General features: G+C 41.1%; 2 protein-coding genes across 4 annotated transcripts; one reads left to right on the top strand and one right to left on the bottom strand.

Annotated features, from left to right (window-relative positions):
• Window positions 1–2,477: 2,477 nt before the first annotated feature.
• On the bottom strand, window positions 2,478–6,879 carry PTTG1 (PTTG1 regulator of sister chromatid separation, securin). 2 transcript variants are annotated; one of them, XM_058848763.1, is made up of 6 exons: window positions 6,661–6,867; window positions 5,817–5,918; window positions 5,353–5,531; window positions 4,493–4,571; window positions 3,585–3,734; window positions 2,478–2,630 (listed from the first exon to the last, which is right to left on the bottom strand). In XM_058848763.1, the coding sequence occupies exons 2-6, from the start codon at window positions 5,896–5,898 to the stop codon at window positions 2,551–2,553; spliced, it is 570 nt and encodes a 189-aa protein (XP_058704746.1). In that variant the 5' UTR covers window positions 5,899–5,918; window positions 6,661–6,867; the 3' UTR covers window positions 2,478–2,550. The 2 variants fall into 2 exon arrangements, with proteins under 2 accessions (XP_058704746.1, XP_058704745.1); XM_058848762.1 differs by lacking the exon at window positions 2,478–2,630 and adding an exon at window positions 2,639–3,084 and having other exon boundaries at window positions 6,661–6,879.
• A 148-nt stretch (window positions 6,880–7,027) lies between these two features.
• SLU7 (SLU7 homolog, splicing factor) lies at window positions 7,028–18,935 on the top strand. 2 transcript variants are annotated; one of them, XM_058848797.1, is made up of 16 exons: window positions 7,028–7,051; window positions 8,302–8,494; window positions 9,121–9,274; window positions 9,535–9,615; window positions 10,191–10,355; window positions 10,497–10,562; window positions 11,926–11,973; window positions 12,437–12,568; window positions 12,842–12,939; window positions 14,319–14,386; window positions 14,582–14,721; window positions 15,497–15,658; window positions 16,088–16,192; window positions 16,380–16,454; window positions 16,686–16,790; window positions 17,759–18,935. In XM_058848797.1, exons 2-16 carry the CDS (start codon window positions 8,331–8,333, stop codon window positions 17,936–17,938), a joined length of 1,743 nt encoding a protein of 580 aa, XP_058704780.1. In that variant the 5' UTR covers window positions 7,028–7,051; window positions 8,302–8,330; the 3' UTR covers window positions 17,939–18,935. The 2 variants fall into 2 exon arrangements, with proteins under 2 accessions (XP_058704780.1, XP_058704781.1); XM_058848798.1 differs by lacking the exon at window positions 11,926–11,973 and having other exon boundaries at window positions 7,029–7,051.
• Window positions 18,936–20,467: the final 1,532 nt, after the last annotated feature.

The following is a 20,467-nucleotide window of genomic DNA, read 5'->3' as shown; positions in this document are numbered from 1 at the left end:
TTCCCTGCTGAGCAGTACATCCTTGCTGGTTCTTTAATTAAAGATAAATCAAGTTTCCTGTGTCCCAAAAGGTAGGTGTCATTGTCTGCATGTGTCACAGCTGGATAACCTCAAGCAGAAAGCAGCTGAACAGAATCCAACTCCCTTGGTGAGAGCAGCACTTTCCTCAGTCCTCAGCACATCTTCCAAGCAAAAGCAGGAAAGTGTGGAGTAAAACCAAAATATTTACAGAGGCCTTTAGAGAGCAAGGATGACAGGACAGGCAGTGAAGCAAATGCAGGGACCAAAGCAGGGGCAAGGAAAAGAAAGTTTGTACATAGTAGAATAGACTGGCAGTATATTGTGCACTGCTCCTGACAGCTGACATCAGTCAGGACATTTTTTATTATCTTAGCATCTGATCTGGAAAGTTTTGACTAACTGAAATCTTTTTTGACAAGAACTCTAGGTCTCAGCCTAACTGAGTGTCTGCAATCTCTTGAGGCAATGTTATGTTAAGCCAAGCAAGATAACACTACAGCCCTGAGTACAGCACTCTCAGAAACACATGAGTGGTGATACAGTGCATTTTAAGGGCACCAAATCACACCTCAGGTACAAGACCACCTGATAATTCCAGCTTCTCTGCTCTATTTACTGCTGTTCACTATATTCCTTAGCAATAGAAGAAGCTGACTTCCTTCTTTCAATGAGGGAGAAGGTCCTCCCAGAAGGGAGGTAGTTAAACTCCCAAGGTAGTTAAAATCTTTACAGAAGTATAAAACATGCAGGCATCAGAGAGAAATTATGTCCTCTATATAAAGTATCTTCGACAAAAATACAGCCCTCAGAAAGCAGAGTAGACATAGTCATTTCATGCATGATTTCATAAATCTTTCATCCCTGCTTAGAGTAGTTCTTTGTGACAGGCAGTGAGGTATGAGTTATGAATTCCAACAAGAGCTAGAGCTAAGTCCCACTGAAAACTACAGCAAAATCCACATTACTTTTGAAAAAACAGGAATTTTTTTCTTCAGTACTCTTAAAAGCAAACTGTCACTTGGTTTCCCATGGAAGGTTAGTTCTGTGGATCTTTTGCTGTGATTCAGAGCCTTATACACAAACATATATTATTCTTTACTTTTGTGTATCTAGTTGTCTGGTTTCCTTAAACTGAATTGACTTACAAATTTGATGAGCTCTCCCTCTCATTTCTGTCTCTTTGCTTTAATACCCAATACACTGAAGAGAGCTTGGGATAACAGAGAAACTGAGGAAATACTTTATAACATGCACCTTTCACAGAGCAATTTGCACATTTACAAAGGCTATGGTCATACCACAAGCCAGTGGGATTTGATTAGCCATTTCACCACCCACTGTGACAGGCATATAAATTAGGACACCGTGCTCCTACCTCTTATACAAGCATCAAAGAGCTGTCAGGCATGCTCTGGGTAGCAAAGAGGAGAGGGGATGGTGGAAACAGCTCTTCTGTGTACTCCTGATGACCTGTGCAGCCTTCAGAAGCCAAAGCTCTGCTCATGGACACAGCTCACAAAAGAGGGAGGAACATGCCAAGACAGGAGAGCTGCAGCACCCTTCATGACATGTTTGTCTAAACTGGGAAATGTTCCCAGTGGGAAATGCCTGAAGAGATTCATACAGAGGCATTAACCTTCCCCCTAGAGTCTGTTTATATACATGAGTGCATGTACACGCACATATTTCTTATCCTAAAAGAAGATTTTTACTCCACAGCTGCATAGAGGTCTGGGGTGTTGCCAGAAAAGTCCAAAGCTCCTGCAGTTTGCTCTGTGTCCCTCATGACAGCCAGATTGCTTGTCCCAGTGCCTTAAAACCCTGGCAGGGTTTTCTACTCAGGTTTGTCATTCTCTTATTTTCCTGTGACTGGGTTTAACATCTGTGAAAACAAGAGTCTGAGAGCCAGTGCAACAGAGTCAAACCCCACACAAACCACAGTGCACCCAGAGATTGGCTCCCACAACTGCATCCTGGCCCCCATCTCCTTTCAATGCTTCCTTCCTTGGGACAAGTCCTCGGTTTGCCTGCACCCTGCCCTTGAGACAAGCAGCGCTCCCTGAGATGAATGCAGCATTTCAACAGGTAAAAATATTCCACTGCTGCCTTCTCAGCCAGCTCAAGTGAAAAGAAAGTGATGCAAAGTAGCACCAGGCAGCACAGTACAATTTTTCTAACGAGCTTCATACATTTTCCAAAGAGAAGACAGTGAGTGCCTTGTGACTGGGAACTCTTAGAGTCACCAAGAGCAAGAAGTTCCATCCACAGCTGGAGTCTCATCACAGCTTTGTCCTAGAAGGTCTCAGGAATGTGCATTTCCCTTTAATCTCAGTCAGAGGAGTTGAAAGGTAAATGAGATGAGGAAAATAAAAGATGGTCAGATAACCTCCTCCTCAAAGCTCTGTTTTACTACCTACATCTTGGGCTCACTGAGAAAGGACAAATACAATAGTCTATAGGTTAAACTAGCCTTTATTGAAATACAGAGCTATATGAAATTCAACCTCTAAAGAAACTTCAGAACACACATTAAACATCATAATTTGGAGCTGGCATGTGAATGATTTCATCCAGGGTAGCAAGGAAGTCAGCAGTTGATTGTAGCAAGTCTGGAAGTTAGAAATAAATCAAATCAATTTCTCAAACTCAATGCACACTAACAGAAGCTAGCTCCCAGCAGCTCAGCATAACCCTCTTGAATAAGCAAGGGAAATATTGCTTCATTGTATAAGCCAATGCCACCTAACTGATCAGTTTGCAATGCATCACAAAAGATTGCTCAGTGTACTACTTTTCACTGGGTAGAGTTAATTTTCCTCACAGTTGCTGGTATGGGCTGTGTTTTGGATTTGTGCTGGAAGCAGTGTTGATAGTTCAGGGATGGTTTAGTTGTGTGAGCACTGCTCAGCAATAGAGTTCAAGGCCTTTTCTGCTCCTCACCCCATCAGCAAAGAGGAGGCTGGGAGTGCTCAAACATCTGGAAGGGAGCACAGCCAGAAGAGCTGATCCCAAGGGGCCCAGGGGATATCCCAGACCATATGGTGTCATGCTCAGCAGATAAAGCTGGGGAGAGAAGAAAGGAGGGACATTTGGAGTTGACACTTGTCTTCACAAGCCACCATTGCATGTGATGGAGCCCTGCTGTTGTGAGGATGCTGAAAACACCTACCTGCTGATGGGAACTAAATGAATTCCTTGTCTTACTTTTCTTAAATGCATTGCTTTTGCTTTAGTTATCAAAACTGCTTTCATCCTAAAGCATGAGTTTTTCATATTTTCTCTTCTGATTTCTTCCCCATCCCACAGCAGGGGAGCAAATAAGCATTTATGTGGTGCTTGGTTGCAGCAAGTCACAAGTCAGCAACACCACTCAGACAATTGCGCCTGAACTGGCAGTGTTGGCCAGGTACATTGAGCTTAACTGCACAGCAGAAGCTGTTTGATACTGGTGCACTGCTCTGGCAATTTAGACAGCAACAGCAATTCACTGCTGTAGCCAACTGGCTTTTTGCTCTAACCACTGATAAGCATTGTGTGTACTGAAAATCAAAGTTTCCACTTACTGGATTCCCATGAAATCTCTTCAATTTTCACAGGTGAAGGAACCATGTTCACGCATTTGTCATATGTCCTTTCAAATACCATGAGGGGAACACCACACAGGTTGATATTGCTTAGTTTGTGTTCTTCAGGAAGATCAAAACTCTCAAAGTCTGTTTAAGAAAGACTGTAAGTGTGCAGTAGCCTAGGAAGCTGCTGAAACTCTTCTAAATGAAAAGAGACTAAATGAAATGTTCTAAAACAACATAACAGTCTCCTCTTACAGGGTATTTATTTGCAGTTACACATTTTAGTTGTCCATGAAATCTCATACACCAATCCTAGACTGCCTAATAGAACTGCTGATAATGTAAAGCAGTTAGTAACTTCAGCAAGCAAAGCATATATGTTTCATCAACACCACCATCTTTGGCACAGTAGTTTTCACACACATCCACATGAAGAGGAAAGCTTTAAGGACACACTTTGAAGGACTGAGATAGAATATCTAAAATGAGCTGGCCTAAAAACAGCTTTAGAAGTTTCATCTTCAACTCTTATATCCTACAGCAGTAGGAATCTCTTCGGTTACAAATCATCTTGGCACATGCTCTTCTGTATTCCTTTGAATATTTGTCAACTGGTCACTATTTAATGAACTAAGAAGCTAATACATGGTTATTTGGAACTTGTTTCCTGTCACCACAACAAGAGACTCAGAAAAACACATCTGAGGCACAGCCATTACAATACCATATCATTCCTGTTTTAGTATTTCAGAAGCAGCAAGCACCCTTATGTTTCAAAAAAGACTCAGGAGAAATGTAATGCTGGCTTGTGTGCCACAGCAGCTTGGACAAATTCTTAGAACAATGCCACCACACATGAAAGCCTTATTGTTAATTTTAATAATTATATCAATAGTTCTTACCTTGAGGATCCAAAGGAAACATATTTTCTATTTCTGGCCAATCTTCTTCAGCCACTGTACGGCAGCTTTCTAATCCAGTCTTTTTGTTAGTCATAAAAAGAGGAAGTAACATTAATTGAGCTGCTGAAGAATATTTGTAGTAGCTTTCCTGTGCTGTTCAGGTCTACAGACAAGCATACCTGTCATACCCTTATAGTCAGGTCTAAATTCTAATGCCTTCAACACACAAATGAGATGAAGATGGGCAAGTGTTTCAGCTGAGTTTATGTAGTGCAGTACAATATGTGGTGGCAAGAGATGACTGCACTAGGACAGGTAACTCTCGCTAGATATGGATATGACATTAACTCAGACTATTTTCTCTAGAACCGGCTATATAGGTGCCCTGCTTTTAAGTAGGATAGAGTAATTTTTCTTCCTAGCAAGTCTTATGAACCCATGTTTTGGATACATAATGAAAACAGCATTGATACACACAGCTCTTTCAGCTATTGCCAAGCAGTATTTACACAGTCCAGTCCTTCTCAGCTTCTCACAACCCCACCAGCGAGGAGGCTGGGGGTGCACAGCCAGGACAGCTGATCCCAGCTGCCCAGAGGGACATATGTGACATCTCAGCACAGAAAATTAGTGGGAAAGCAGGGCTATCACTGCTCTGGGACTAGCAAGGCATTAGTCAACTGGTGGCAAGGAACTGGTTTTGTTTTTCTTTCTCATTCACCCTTCCACTTCTCTCCCCCATTCCACCAAGGAGGGAGTGAGGGAGCACCTGTGTGGGGCTTAATTATGTCACAGTTAAGCACAACAGCAGGTAAATGATGGATTTCCCCTCCTCCCCAGCATAAGTGTGTTGTACTTACTTTGTTCACAGTGCAAGGCTGATTTTTCTGTTTTATCCTATCCATCTTGCTCATGACTCGTTCAGTTTTATTTACATTTCCAAGAGCCTTTCTGACAGAATGAGATGTGACTGGAGAAGTACTGATAGCTTTTTTAGGAAGTGGAGTGTTAACTTGTGTTCTTTCAGCTAAGACTTTTGCTGGAATGAGGGAAGAAAAAAGGAAACATCAACCCTAAAGCTTGGATAATTGCACATACTGGAAAACTAGCTGTCATGGAAATAACCATCTATAACTCATAATCCACACTTACAACAAAAGCACAGGGTTATTTTCAATTTTATACTAACTGATGAGCTTGAAAGACTTGGTTGGGTAAGTGGATTTATGAATAGAAAACTATTACCATTAAAAGCAGTGAATAACAAAATGTGATTTATGCCCTTCACTTGATCCCTTACTGGCTCAGGGCAGCAAATACGCACAAGATCCTGAAGAGAGCTTCAGCTGACTCTTAGGAGCACCAAGTTCACCATTCTCCTGATCAACAAAGATCAGAGTTGCCATCTTCAGATTGATGAGACCACCTTGTAGAGTCCATAGAGGAAAAAGGGAGAACACTTTTTGTCATTTATCTCATCACAACACACTTTTTAAGCAAGCTCCATTAAAACATAGAGGTCTCTCAAAGGGAACAAACCCCTACTTCCCACCATTATACAGGAGCTCAGCTAAAGACCCTCAGGTTTGAGGGCACTATTAGTGCTCCTGCATTGTACTCAGCACTGCCATGACACAACAACAGCTCATTAAAGAGCTCTGCAGGAAAACTCAGAATCACAGCTAGGGAGGCTAGAAAAGTTCTCTAAATAATCGAGTCAGACTTAAACACTCCCATGCCAACCACACCCTAGCACTAAGTGCCACATTCAGTTTTTCCTTAAACACCTCCAGGAACAGTGACTCCACCACCTCCCTGGACAACCCGTTCTAATGTCTAACCACCCCTTCTGTCAGAAACTGTTCCTAATAGCCAATTTAAATCCCCACCCCAGCACAGCTTGATGCCATTTCTTTGTATCCTGATGCTTGTTGCCTGACAGAAAACACCGATCTATCACCTGGCTGCAACCTCCTTTCACTGGAGCGAGCGATCAGGCCTCTCCCAAACCTCCTCTTCTCCAGCAACCCCCAAACCCACCCAACCAGACCTGCGTTCCAAACCCCTTCCCAGCTTTACTGCCTTCCTCCAGCAGAAACTCCTTTTCTTTTATACAGCTTAAAGCACAAAGCAAGATTCGCAGACCCTACCCCGAACCCTCAGCTCACCTCAGAGATCAATAACCCAGGAAAGGCTGGAGCAGCCGAGCCCAAAGCACTGTAAAACACAGCAGAGCGCACCCAGAGCCAACGGCGCCACCTTTTAAACCGCCCCGGAGCCGCCCATAGGTTGCTTCGACTGACGCGCGGCAATCGATTGGCTGACGGCTCCCCTCGCGCGGCAGCCGATTGGCTGACAGCTCCGCTCGCGCGGCAGCCGATTGGCTGATAGCTCCCCCTTCGCGGCAGCCGATTGGCTGACCGCTCCGCTCGCGCGCCGCCGCACGCGGGCTCCGGGCCGGGCTGGGCACGGGGAGGCGGCTCCGCCCCGGGGAGGTGGCTCCGCCCCGGAAGTGAGCGTGGCCGCGGGGCATTGTGGGTCAGCGCTGCGGCCTCTCAGGTAAGCAGGGCTGGGGGAACGGGGAACGGGGCAGGATTCGGGACCGCGATCGGGATTCGGCATCCGAGACTCGGCACCCGAGAGGGCGGCTGCTTTAGGCTCTGGGTCATTGCTGGCGTCCCCCGGCCGGAGCTGCGCCCGGGCCTGGCGCCGCTTCCCCACGCTCGTAATCTCGTGTTTCTTCCGGGGTACGCGCAGACAGGTCTTAGTTTGACAATAAGGTAATTTTTGGTTTTTGGCAGTGGAGCTTATTTTTCAGGACAGAGGTATATTATATAATGCATGTATATATGTATAATTATGTATTATATATATATATATATATATAACGCATATGTCTTGGTTCTAGAAGACAGGTGTCTGCTAGGGAGAGCAGGAGCCTCCCTTGGGATGAAAGACCCCCTCCCTCCGAATTATTATAATTTTGAAATCAAGGGGCCTTTAGGCAGAGATCTGGAGATAGGAATAACAGTTCTTTACTAGTATAACCAGGCAAACAAACAACAATAACTCCAGCATTAACAACAAAACAGAGCCAGGAAGCCCGTGACAGCCTCTGGGTGAGATGGGAAGGGATGGAGGAGAGGCTCTGCCTCACAAACCCCTCGGGCAGTCAGTGCCGGTGCTCCTGCAGGGCTCTGAGGAACACTCAGCTGGAACAGCAGGGATGAGCTGAGATCCTGGGCTGGTGCCTGAGGTGGATCAGCAGGGATGAGCTGAGATCCTGGGCTGGTGCCTGAGGTGGATCAGCAGCTCTGTGGCGGTGCCTGGCACTGCCACACGTCCCGGCAGGACAGGGGGTGCGAGGCCCATCAGTGGAGAGGGGAGAAGGAGAAGAAGCAGCAGCTCCGTCTGGGTGATGGCGAAATTCCCTTCTCTCCACCGCTGCAGCTCCGTGACCCAGCAAACGAACGTCCTTCCCCGAAACCAAAACTGAAGAAAAGCCAGCCAAAAACTGTCCCCACCCTCTTTTTCTGCCCCCTTCCCCCCGCTGGGCCCGGCCACTCTTTGTCCTTTGTCGAGCAAGTACCAGTACCCTGAGTACCGGTAGTTAGGTTGTCCCAGCACATAATGGGTAAAAATTCCACGGGCAGGCCAGAACACAAAACAAAAAAAAAAAAAAGAAAGGACACCTAACCCTCAACAGCATAGTAGGGAGTTAGTTCATTTCCCCCAATGACATAAAATCACGTGGAAGAGCTGTGATGTCAGAGCATATTGATCTGTAAGGCATTTATTTTATCTTCCAGGTTTTTTTCTGCTAAGGAAAAACGCCCAAATGGCCTCAGGTGCGGTATCGAACGCTCCTCCTGCAGGAGGGGCAAATGATGTGAGCCTGGAGGAACCAAAGAAGATGACAAGGGAAGATTGGAGGAAAAAGAAAGAATTAGAAGAGCAGAGAAAACTAGGAAATGCACCTGCTGAAGTGGATGAGGAAGGAAAGTACGTGTTACTAAAGTTGTGGTTATTCTAAAGCTGTTGAAGAAAAATATCTTTTCCTGTTGTGGTTATAGAGCAATCGTGAGGGTAACACATGATTTTAGTGTGAGTTAGTGTAGAAGTAAATAGTTGAATTTTGTCTTTTAATATTCCAGTCATCAGATATTTTCTAAAAACGTGTTGGTTCAATGTTTATCTTCTGTCGGCTACTGACAGTTCTGCTAAAAAGTCCAATCCATGAAACTAGTAACATGTGGTATTTTAAAAGTGAGAAAAACATAATACAGGGGGTCTTTTACTGTGTACCTCATCTGTTGCCTCTTTCTCTTGCTTTTACTGGGCTTGTTGATTCTGAGAAATGTTGTTACTTTTTTTGTTCAGTAACTTTACAACAGAATAAGCCATTTGATTTGGAGTGAGGAGTTTAGGTGAACTAGGTGGCAACAAAAATCTCAAAGTCTGTGTTTATCAAACTGAGAATTTATTTTGCAGTGCATTGTACCAACCTCCTTATTTATTATCACTCCTAAAGCCATCACTTGAACTTTAATGTGAAGGTTGTTTGTTAGACTAAGTTGCTTTGGGTTTTCCCCCTGTGCCATGTATTCATCGCACAACATCTTTTACAGAGATATCAACCCTCATATTCCTCAGTACATCTCTTCAGTACCATGGTACATAGATCCTTCTAAAAGACCTACACTAAAGCATCAGAGACCTCAGCCAGAGAAACAGAAACAGTATAACTCCTCTGGAGACTGGTACAAACGAGGAGTTCAGGAGGTATGCAGAATGTTTTTCTCATGAAACAAGAATTTGGGTTGATTACCTGAGGATATTTCTGGTTATGTGGTTTTGAGGGGGGCAGGATTTTTTATTCAGTAGGCAAATCTCAGTGTCTGGAGACAGTCAAAACACGTGTTTGGCCTTTGGGAAGGGCACACATACTTGAGTGATGTTGAAAATATGAACTTGTTATTTGGAGCACTTCTGTGGATGTGCCAGAGTGTCCCCAAAATGCTGCCCATTGTGTTTCCTCTCAGCACGCTGTGGCCACAAGGTACCGCAAAGGAGCCTGTGAGAACTGCGGGGCACTGACACACAAAAAGAAAGACTGCATGGAGGTAAATTTCACTTTTGTCCATGTTTTAATGACTTTGAATGTCATGGGAATTTTAATCTTTGTGAAAAATAGCTGGCTATAGATGAAATACTGGGTTTGGAAAACCTATTTTGAAAAATGTTACAAGTGAGAAATGGCCTAGAAATTTCTAAAGGAATTATTATGTAGGAAAAGGGGGAAAGTGTTGCAATTCAGTGTGTCATCCATCAATTCTGTTTGTAATAAGATCTGACATAATAGGTGAAAATGTTATTTTCTTGTTAATTACATTAGCTCAAGTGCTGTTGTGTCTGTCTTTCTGCTTCGTCTCAGGTAGACGCTGCCCCCAGAAACTGTTTTAATTGCTTTCTTAATTGTAGAAAATATGAACAAGAATATAGGGAGTATGAAGTCAGTTGTACTACATAAAAAGTATTGTTTACTACTAAATGCAGAACTACTTGAATTTATTTACAATCCACAGGCTTACAGTGCTGAATTTAACTTGTTTTAGAGGAGCTCGATTGATAATATTTTTTAAGTGATATGCAAGTGAGCAATCTCATGGACTGATCTATCTTTTTTTTTTCCTTTCAGAGACCCAGGAAAGTTGGAGCAAAATACACAGGCATGAATATTGCCCCAGATGAACATGTGCAGCCTCAGCTGATGTTTGATTACGATGGGAAGCGAGACCGGTGGAATGGTTATAACCCAGAGGAGCACATGAAAATTGTTGAGGAATATTCCAAGGTTGATTTGGTATGTGGTGTTGTGATTTACTGGGGAGAGAGTTAGTGTTTGGTGTGGCTGGGCTGGGAGGAGGGTCACTTGTAATGTGCTCTGTTGATATTAGATCTGGTGCTAAAAAGAAATACTTAAACAAATGCATGTACTGCACAGGCCAAGCGTACACTGAAAGCCCAGAAGCTTCAGGAGGAGTTGGCATCAGGGAAGCTGGAGCAAGTGGTAAGTAAACTTATTTAATCTGTTTTTGCTTAGGCTGAATAAATATAAAACAGATTATTTCTGTTTTCTAACTGTTTTACTCTCTATACAGGGTCTGCTATTGGGTTTTATTACCTTCAGTAATTTAAAGGTTTTCCTAGAACCAGCATCTTATGTGTCTCACTCAAAAACTTGAAGCATCTTCTTTCAGATGAGAATTGCTTTGTGTTCCCCTTATGGGCAGAAATTCTGTGTGATTGTTATTGTTGCTGAAATTAATGACATGGTGTTTTAGGCCAGAGGAGCTTGTTTTCCATGTAGTAATTTTTTCATATACTGAAATGCTTTTCTCATATTTAAAGATTGGTACACAGTCTGACTAGTGAGGTGATGACTTGTGCATTGACTTAGTAATGTTTAAAATTAATTGGAAAAGGAAAGTTTTCTTAAGAAGAAGCAAATTGATTTAAGATAAAGCCAGTGTGCAGTGACTTACAAAAAGGGGAAAAAATAGAGACTGCTGCTGGTCAGAAGTAAGTTTTTTAAAGCCTCTTTGCAAAGGCTGTGCTGTCTCCTCATGGCTTGTCACTAGATGGCACAGCGAGCTTGATCTGCCATCCAGCCCAAACTACAGAGCTTTGACCCTCCCCAACAGAAGAGATTCATCCTCTTTTCATGCCTGTTTTATGAAGCAAACACCGTTGGCTTCTGTATACTTTCTGCTTATAAAATGGAACTGTAAGAAGAAAAGTGTGTTTGAAAGTAAAGAGCTGTCTCTGAGGCAGGGGACTTAGACTGGTTTGCATAGTCACTGCTGGCCAGTTGCTGGTCTGTGTTCCAGGGCTCACCGCTGTTCCCGTCTTTACTCCTGCAAGTATTTTTCTGTTAAAGACTAAACAGGTTGAAAAAATAAAATCTGGCTGTGTTTGTCAAACTTAAATTCTGCTTTCTGTTTCATGCTTAGTATTCCTGTAAATCCTGATGAAATTCTTGAATACATGTCTCCTTAATTATTTTTTAAGCTTTCAGAGTTGAAACTTGGTTATATTTACATGGTATTAAATATTGTAGTCTAAATCCTCAGTGTTCAAAGGCATAACAAGCTCTAAATAACAGCAACAGTTTTAGAATTTGCTGTTCTTGCAAACAATTGGAAATTTTGTTGGGCATACAGTGAAAAGTTCTCCAACATTGTCTGTCACAGAGACAGCTAAGAGCATTTCCCTGGAGTGTTGTGTAGCAGTATTTCTGCATTTGGGGCCACTGGTAAATTGTATTTTGTATCCAGCATGAAGCTCTGCTTTGATTGTCCTTTGTATCCCTGTCATCTTGCCTTTTTCCACTACCTTGTCTTCTCTGCTGATGTGCTCTTTGTTTGCTGCAGAACTCCCCAAGACACCCGTGGGGAGAAGAGGAGTCAAATTCACAGACAGTAAGATGATTATCCACTGCATCACACCATGGGCAAAGAAAGACAGTGTAGCAAGGGTAGCACAAAGATTTGAGTGTTGTGTCCATGCCTACCTCTTATTTTGGGCAGAGGTTGCTGGATTTCATAAGGAGACTTTTTGTTTTAATTCCTATGTGTTCTCAAACCTTAGAGATGTAAGCACATAGCGAGATTTTACTTGTGGTATATTTTGACCAAAATAACTGTTCTTAATATCATCATAGTTATGTTTTGATAACTATTTCCATAGAAGGAGGTGAAAATTCTTTAGCTGCTGAAATGTTGAATGTTAGATTAGCCTGAGAGCACACTTAAGCCCAGGTAAACTGTGCCACCTTGTAACTACAGGGATTGCAGAATTTTAAGGAAACTACTAAAATCAGATTCTTGTATATGTCTCCAGAGTGAGGGACCCTTTAGTTAGAAATTTTCAATTTTTCCTCAGGAAAGAGATCATAACAGTGAAGATGAAGATGAAGATAAATACGCAGATGACATTGATATGCCTGGGCAGAACTTCGACTCTAAAAGGCGGATCACAGTCCGAAATTTACGTATTCGGGAAGATATTGCTAAAGTGAGTAAAGAATTCTGTATAGATGTTCCTCTGTATTCTTGGGAGTTAATTTCAGTAAATTACATGTTCAGTTATCAGTGGTTTTGTTTATGGGTCATGGGGTTTGGAAGTTAAGGTCTATTCTCAGTTCTGTTCCGTGTTATGACTTCATCAAGGTCAACCTTTTGCATAGATAGAACTTTTTAAAACATCTAAACTGGACAATGCAGGAGCAACCTCTGTTCTTTTAAAATCGTAAATATTAAGTATCTTTTATGTTTCTTTTTTCCCTAGTACTTGAGGAATCTAGATCCAAACTCTGCTTACTATGATCCCAAAACAAGAGCAATGAGGGAGAACCCTTATGCCAACACAGGCAAAAATCCAGATGAGTAAGTTAAAATGAGGTCATGCTTGTATATTCAACAAAATTCTTAAAAATTATAATAATAGTTTTATTTTTTTTACCTGTATGTTCTTTAGCCAATGAATCTCTAGTCAGTTACATATATACATATAAGTAAACCTGAAAAAAACTGTTTTATTTAGGAACACATTTTGATTTAGTATATAAAAGTAGTATTTTTGTAATACTGACTGATCCTTAATCTTCAGGGATATGTGGACCACAGTTTAGTGTAATTATCTGTACAAGGGCTAGGACACTGCTGCATCTAGAGGTGATGCCTGTAAGCAGTAATAGTATTTATGTAAAGTATTTCAGTAACCATATCATAAGCTTTATCCCTTGTTTCTTGGTTCTGGAGATGGTGTTGTGTGTATGTGGTACATAAGAAAATACTTGAATTAGGAGTAAGATCTCCTCCTGTATTAATGGATTCTGCATAGAAAAGGTGTGAAAGTTTTGGCATTGTCTAGATAGTTTAATTAAAGCTGCCATAAGCTGGTTTTGGCTGCACAGTTAGCTATCTCCCTTAAACCCCAAGTCAGACACTTGACCTGTGTTGTCACAGAGCAGATAGGCTGTGAGTAAAACATGTATTCAGAGCACAGTAACGGGATTCACTTGCTGCCTAAAACAGAATGGCAGTACCTGAATGATAGCAAATAATGGTCTTTCCACCTCTCCTTGCCCCCAGTTAGGCTAATGCCAGTCAATTCTTTTTTTAGATAGAGATGCTTTTGCTTCTCTCTCAAGTCATAATTTGACCTTTGTTGAATCTAAGTTTCTGCCATAGCTTTGCAGACAGTAAATTTTTCAGAGTGGCTTTGGGAAGATGAAAGAGTAGGGAATTGGATTGCTAGCATTATTTGATCATCAGTGTGTGTTTGATGTACTGACTGTGCATCTCTTCAAGGGCTGTGCACAAGTGTCTCAGCTTTACCAAGAGCAGTGAAGCTGTCCCAAGCTTTCTTTAACTCTGCCAAATATGCTGTGCCTGGATTAAAGAGTCAGAAATCCAGAAGTGAGAATCACTGTGCTGGAATATCACAGACTGTTTATGCATATTTATTGTGTAACTAGGTCCAAGTTTAACTTTTAGTGCTTGGCATCTCAGACAGGACTTCAGGTCTGTGTCATGTGTCCCTGTGAACACAGACCTCATGATTTTTGAGTGCCTGCCTAATGCTTTCATGGCTTTACAAGGAGCACAGGTTTTTGTTTCGTTTATCAAGTTGAATGCACCTTCGTCTCCCTCTGTTCTTAACTCTTAGTGCACAAGAGAATTTTTACTTGCCTGTTGCACTTCTGTTTGTATTTAAGAGGAAATCACATTACAAATGCTGAGAATTGTGTTCTTTTCTGCAGAGTTGGTTATGCAGGTGACAACTTCGTTCGCTACACAGGCGATACCATTTCAATGGCACAGACACAGTGTAAGTGGGGTTTGGGTTTGGGGTTTTTTGAAGGAAATGGACTTAAAATGCTTAATGATGTTGTTTTCTTGCAAAATAATTAAATTTTTGTAGACTGAGGCCTTCTATCAAATTGCTTCAGAATTAAAAAAATGTAATTTGAATGTGTATGTCACTTTTAGAGTAAGTATTGAGTGGAACCTTTTGTGTACACAGTGTTTGCCTGGGAGGCTTATGACAAAGGCTCTGAAGTTCATCTTCAAGCAGACCCTACAAAATTAGAGCTCCTTTACAAATCTTTCAAAGTGAAAAAAGAAGATTTCAAGGCACAGCAGAAAGAAAGCATCCTAGAGAAGGTAATAGGCGTTTGGGTTTATTTAATAGGAATTCTGTTGAGTTTGAAGTGTGGGTCTTGGGGAACAAGTAAGATTACTAATTCTATGTGAGAGGGCATCAGCTGTCCTCAGCAGCTTAGACTTAAAATATTTTTATATTTATACACACTCATACAATCTCATGAATTGATGAATTTTATTATTTAGTATAGGGACCTTTGAAGGTCTGCTGGTATTTATGTTACTGGGAGCTCTTCCCTTAACTGTCAGAATTTCTCCACTGAAGAAATCTGAATTTCTTTCTGACTCAAATTTTGGGTACAGTCTTCTAGATAAATACTGATTTTATATTTTGCAACTTGTTTCTTGGACAAATGAAAATGAACTAAATAATCTATTTAGATTCTAGCTATGTCAAGTTTGGAGAGGGACAGGAAGTATTGCTCTGGTTATACCTGAGCTGTTTGTCTTGGTTTCTGAAGTTTTTCTGCTTTGAATGAGGAGTATCACTGTTCTCCAAACATAAAACAAAACAAAAACAAACAAAAAACCACAACAAAAAACGACACACACACACCAAAACCCCTGCAAAACTAAACACCAAAAGATACCACAGTGGCCATAAGAGCTAATGTATTTCTGTCTTAACTCTTCAGTAAAGATTAAACTGTCTCTGTCCAGTTTTGTGCCTTCTTAACAAGGTACCAAAGGTGCTGTTTTTGAAATGTTTGCATAACTATATAAAAGTTGGGCTTTTTTCCGAAGCTATTAAATGTCATTTCTATTTGCATTTTAGTATGGAGGACAAGAACATTTAGATGCCCCCCCAGCTGAGCTGCTGTTAGCTCAAACAGAAGATTATGTGGAGTATTCTAGGCATGGAACGGTCATCAAAGGACAGGAGAAAGCTATTGCTTGTTCTAAGTATGAAGAGGATGTGAAGATCAACAATCATACAGTAAGTCCTAGGTTGTGTTAAAATTTTCAAAAATTAAATGCCATCACATTGGAGGTATATTAGGATGCAGTACAATATAATTAATACAGCAAATACATTTCTCCTGTTTCATGTGACACTTTCCCTTTTCTGCTAAGGAGAAACTTCAGATAGTCACAGTTGTGATGTGAATTTGAAGAGGTGCCATGGCAATCTTAAACTAAAGGGGAAGTTATTCTGTTCGCCTTCCACTTGGAATATAAGTCTACCGTGTCCTGTTGTGGTTCTCTTTTTTGATAGTGTACCTGTAAGGCTCATGTAAAATAGCAAAAGAATTTCTCTTAGCTTCCTTTTGGACTGTTTGAATAATTTACTTACCAGTTTATCAGCTCAGGAGTAAATTTTAGCCTGCCTTTTACAGGAGTAACTGTGTGGTGTGTTCTCTTGCAGTGCATTTGGGGTTCATACTGGAAAGAAGGCAAGTGGGGTTACAAGTGCTGTCACTCCTTTGTCAAGTACTCCTACTGTACAGGAGAAGCTGGGAAAGAAATTGCTGTGAGTATTCTCTTATCTGTTCATGTGGAAAGAGCTAAAAAACATTCATATTCCTTAGTTAAGGTTTAAACAGGTTTGCTTTTTGGGAGAGGTCAACTGTTTAGCGATTTGTGGGATTTTTTTCTTTGTCCTTCCCATTGCAGATGTGGTCAGTAACAGGGTATCCTTGCTCTTGTCTGTTGTATAGAATACAGAGGCAAGTTTAATGGAAGAGCAGCCTGAGGAGGAAGAGCACATGACAAAACCCAAATCACTGATGGAGGTAGGATGTTTCCCTTTCTCAGAAAGACAGATACTTTTCAACATCTTAGCTACAAAATTCTGTAGAGTCATAATAAGTCTGGAAATTACTAGACTGCATTATTAGTACATTAATATCTCCATTGAAAATTAAGCTCTCAAATAGCATTAATAGAAGTTTGGATTTAGTGGTTTGGGCATTATTAATGTTGGCAAGTTGAATCTTATCAGTAACTTGTTTCCCACCTTACAGATCCACCAAGAAAAACTGAAAGAGAAGAAAAAGAAGAAGCACAAGAAGAGCTCAAATTCTGACAGTGAGGGTGAAGAGAAAAAGAAGCAAGAAAAACTAAAAAAGGTGCTCTATAATCTTCAGTGGCTTTGTGGAAAAAGGAACATGACATATTTTACAGCATCAGTTTTATGGAGCCTATAATGTAGTTCCTGGTGATACCATGGAGTAATTTGATGCTAATTTTGACCTAAATCAAATTTAAAATGCTATTAGATGTTCTAAAGTCCATTCCCTATTCCTCAGGCAAACCTTCAATAAATATTTAATGTAGAAAGAATTAATTTAGATGACTTAGAACATTTCATGTCTAAGCATGTATTACACTTTATGGTGGGTTTAGGCAAAACCAGCACACACCTGTAGGTCTATAAAAGACATTGCAGAACACAGTGATTTGTGTATTGAAGAGAGATGGAGAGATCAAAGGCAGTGTCAGATCTTAACTTAGCACTTTGTATCCCAGGCTTGGCCCAGCCTCACGACTGATGTAATAAATCCATGCCCCGAGCCATCCACTGCTGAGCAGTGATGTGTTCCTGTGGGCACAGCAGCCTGCCTTGGGTTACTCTGAGAGAAAACCTATTAAAACCATGTTTAATTAAAGCAGGGTACAAATGCAAACTTCTTTTCCAGTAGCAACAGTACTAGTTGGAGGAATGAGATAGCACAAACCATTTAAAAATTAAAACCTCAAACATAATAACAAAAAATAACAATTCATTTGTACTTGCTAGATCACAATTATATTTTATGTAAATCCTGTGAGTTTCTTACTTGGTTTTGACATTTGGAAAGAGATTATAGTGTCTTGTTTACTAAATAGCATTTTACCATCATTTTATGTTAAATACTAAAAAACTGAGCATTAAGTGAAATAGGCTGTGGGTGGGCTAGGCTGGTGTGCATTGGTTATCCCACCCTTGGCTTGCTCCTTGTCCATCGTACAGAAATCTAAGACAAACCTTCATTGTTGGGGGTTTTTTGTTTAACTTTCATTGTAGAATTTTTGTTTCCCTTTGCTCTCATTTCAGGCTCTAAATGCTGAAGAGGCTCGACTTCTCCACATCAAAGAAATCATGCAGTTAGATGAGAGGAAGAGACCATACAACAGCCAGTATGAAGCCAGGGAGCCAACAGAAGAGGAGATGGAGGCCTACAGAATGAAAAGACAGAGACCTGATGACCCCATGGCCTCTTTCCTTGGGCAGTAGTCACAGGGGGATACTCATGTATTATTCCAATGCATGAGGCTTTTCCCACAGTTGTTTACAACTCTCTAGACACTTGATTCCTTTGCACATGTCTAAAATGGCAGAAATGGTAGAAACCTTTCTGTGCTCTGAAGAAACTCGTGAAAGCTTCTTTGAGCAGACATGAGCAGTCTAGTACTTACTGGAGTTTTGTAAATGTGTGTGTGTGTATACAAATACAGGCACATATATGCACACACATATATATAACATACGTACAGATAAAATACGTACACCTACTCTGTAAATTCTTGAAGGAGAGAGAAGAGATCTGACTGAAATCCTAGGTTTATTTGGCCAGCTAATAAATATATATATTTGGCCAACTATGCATAAAGTTGTGATACAGTAAAACTGACTAGTCAGAAGAAATGGTCAGCAGGTGTCAATATAGAACAAAACTTATTGACAAACATTGACACAACTACTACTAGAGCTTCTTGTAAAGCCTGTCTCATGGCTTTTAAAGAATACATAGTTTCTTGATCACTTTGCTGTAAGTACTTTGGAAATGTAAAAATTTATTGTTTTGTTCTGATTAAATCAATATAAAGATCTTAAGTGCTGTCTAGCCTTTTAAATGAAATGGTCAGGAGAAGCTGACTGTAGAGTTTTTAAATTCCAATTGTTTCTTAAGATGTATTTCCACAGAATTTTCAACTGTAAAGATCTGAGTTCTTGGGTTTCCTTTTGATAACAGTATCCTGTTACAGGGTGTGATACCAAGTGTCACACTAATCCTGTGTGAGAACATGAAGTAGCATCTGCTTTGGTTTGGCAATATTAGTCCTTAAACTGGGAGTTTTCCCTTTCTGACTAATTAAAAGTTGAAGAGCTGGGTAATAAACTGTACAGCATGACTTTAGAGTTGGAAGGCTTGGACATTACTTCTGTTGAGGTTTAAACTATCTTTCCAAGGAAAAACTGCTCTTTTCCACAAATAATTACATACAGAAAACATACCTGTAAGTGCTCTGTGTGTGATTTCACAGGCACTTTGAGGACTGAATGCTCTGATTTGGCACTTGTAGCTAATGATGGCAATTCTGCACTGCTCTGCAATGTAGTTCTGTATTAATATGATATGTGATATTCTCATTGGTGATCAAAATCTTTAGTAAAAAAATTTGAGTCAAAATTTTACTGTGTGTCAGATCCTCTGCCAGACGGTAAAAGCAAACTTTCTGAATTAGCTGATTTGAACTATGAGGTGCTCTTCTCAGGGCTGTAGCACCTGAGGTTGTGCCAGCACGCCCTGCAACTGCTGTTGGCTTGGTCAGTGCCAAGCTCAGTTTGAGGGAAGAGAAGAAGGGTCCCTTGAGCTATTTGTAAACCTTCCTCAAAGCTGCAGTTTAGTCTAAAAAAATGTTAAGTCTGAAAAACTTAATTCTTTGTAAAGGAGGTAATTCAGAAATAATACAGGAAACACAAAAGAAATTTCAAGACTAATTTTGTAAGCTGAGGAGTGACTGCATGGAAACTTAAATACATCAAGTCTTTACTGAATTTATGTGAAGTGATTGTTCAGGGATTAAAATTCAGTCTTAAATTTAGAATACTTAGATTTCACCAATGAGTCAAATTCAAGCACTTGGGCAGTAGTTGGTCCTTGCCAGATCTTTAGTCTGAACTGTAAAGGAAGAGAGCTCCTTTAAGGGGTTGTCAGGTTATTTATTTTAACCTTGAGAGGACAGTGTTACACTGAGACTTGTTCTTAAATAGCTGCAACATTTATCTGATGATTTTTAAAAAAACCTCATTCATACATTTCCAGCTAGAATACTCCAGTCAGATGGATAAACATTTCTCAGAATAAATAGTAGGAAATGTGAAGCAATGCTGATACACTCAGAACCTTTCAGGAATAAACATACTTACCTGGTTTTCATGATGAATATGAAATGGCACTTCTCCTCTGGGAGTTCATTCTTGGTGCAGCATTTCATGCGTGTCTCATGGCCTGCTGGTGGTGTGGGAGCCATGACATTCCCAGAGAAGCATCCTTAGAAGGACACTGGGGCACACAGGCACTCCCTGCCCTGCTGAGAGTGATCTCAGCTCTGAGCCCTGGAAAGGGCTGCTCAGTGATTGCAGCTCTTCAGGGAACATCTGGGCAACATGGAAGGAGGGATGGAAGCCTGGTGTTCCACAAGGAACTTTTATTCTCAGTCCAGGGATGAGGAGAGCTCCAGCTGCCACAAAGGGGTCAGGGATGAAAGCCTGGATAGTCAGAGGGAAATGTGTTTATATAGGAGCATTGGGACTGGTCAGCTGAGGGTTCAGGGGCAGCACTGAGCAACTCCAGCACTGCTAGGAGGCCTCAGCAGGAGTTAACCACCTAAAAATAGTGTCCCACTTTCAGGAGTGTTTTGCAGCCCTTGCCAAGTTACTGGCTGTTGGTTACACTCCCTCTCATGTACAGTTTAGTCATTCTTAAATGGTTTTGGATACTTTGGGGGGGAGGTTTAATTTAGGGGGGAATTTGCACAA

This window comes from Poecile atricapillus, chromosome 13 (genome assembly GCF_030490865.1).
Source record: "Poecile atricapillus isolate bPoeAtr1 chromosome 13, bPoeAtr1.hap1, whole genome shotgun sequence".
Taxonomy (NCBI): domain Eukaryota; kingdom Metazoa; phylum Chordata; class Aves; order Passeriformes; family Paridae; genus Poecile; species Poecile atricapillus.
This window is presented reverse-complemented; position numbering and strand designations above follow the sequence as displayed.

Excerpts from the sequence above, each read along its gene's own strand:
- PTTG1 (XM_058848762.1), bottom strand. The coding sequence starts at position 5,898 with ATGGCAACTCTGATCTTTGTTGATCAGGAGAATGGTGAACTTGGTGCT. Across the intron at positions 5,532-5,816 it reads GAAGCTCTCTTCAGGATCTT|CAAAAGTCTTAGCTGAAAGA; the intron begins GTGCGTATTTGC and ends CCCTCATTCCAG. Across the intron at positions 3,735-4,492 it reads GTTTCCTTTGGATCCTCAAG|ACTTTGAGAGTTTTGATCTT; the intron begins GTAAGAACTATT and ends TTTCTTAAACAG.
- SLU7 (XM_058848797.1), top strand. The coding sequence starts at position 8,331 with ATGGCCTCAGGTGCGGTATCGAACGCTCCTCCTGCAGGAGGGGCAAAT. Across the intron at positions 12,569-12,841 it reads TTCGGGAAGATATTGCTAAA|TACTTGAGGAATCTAGATCC; the intron begins GTGAGTAAAGAA and ends TTTTTTCCCTAG. Across the intron at positions 14,387-14,581 it reads TTCAATGGCACAGACACAGT|TGTTTGCCTGGGAGGCTTAT; the intron begins GTAAGTGGGGTT and ends TTGTGTACACAG.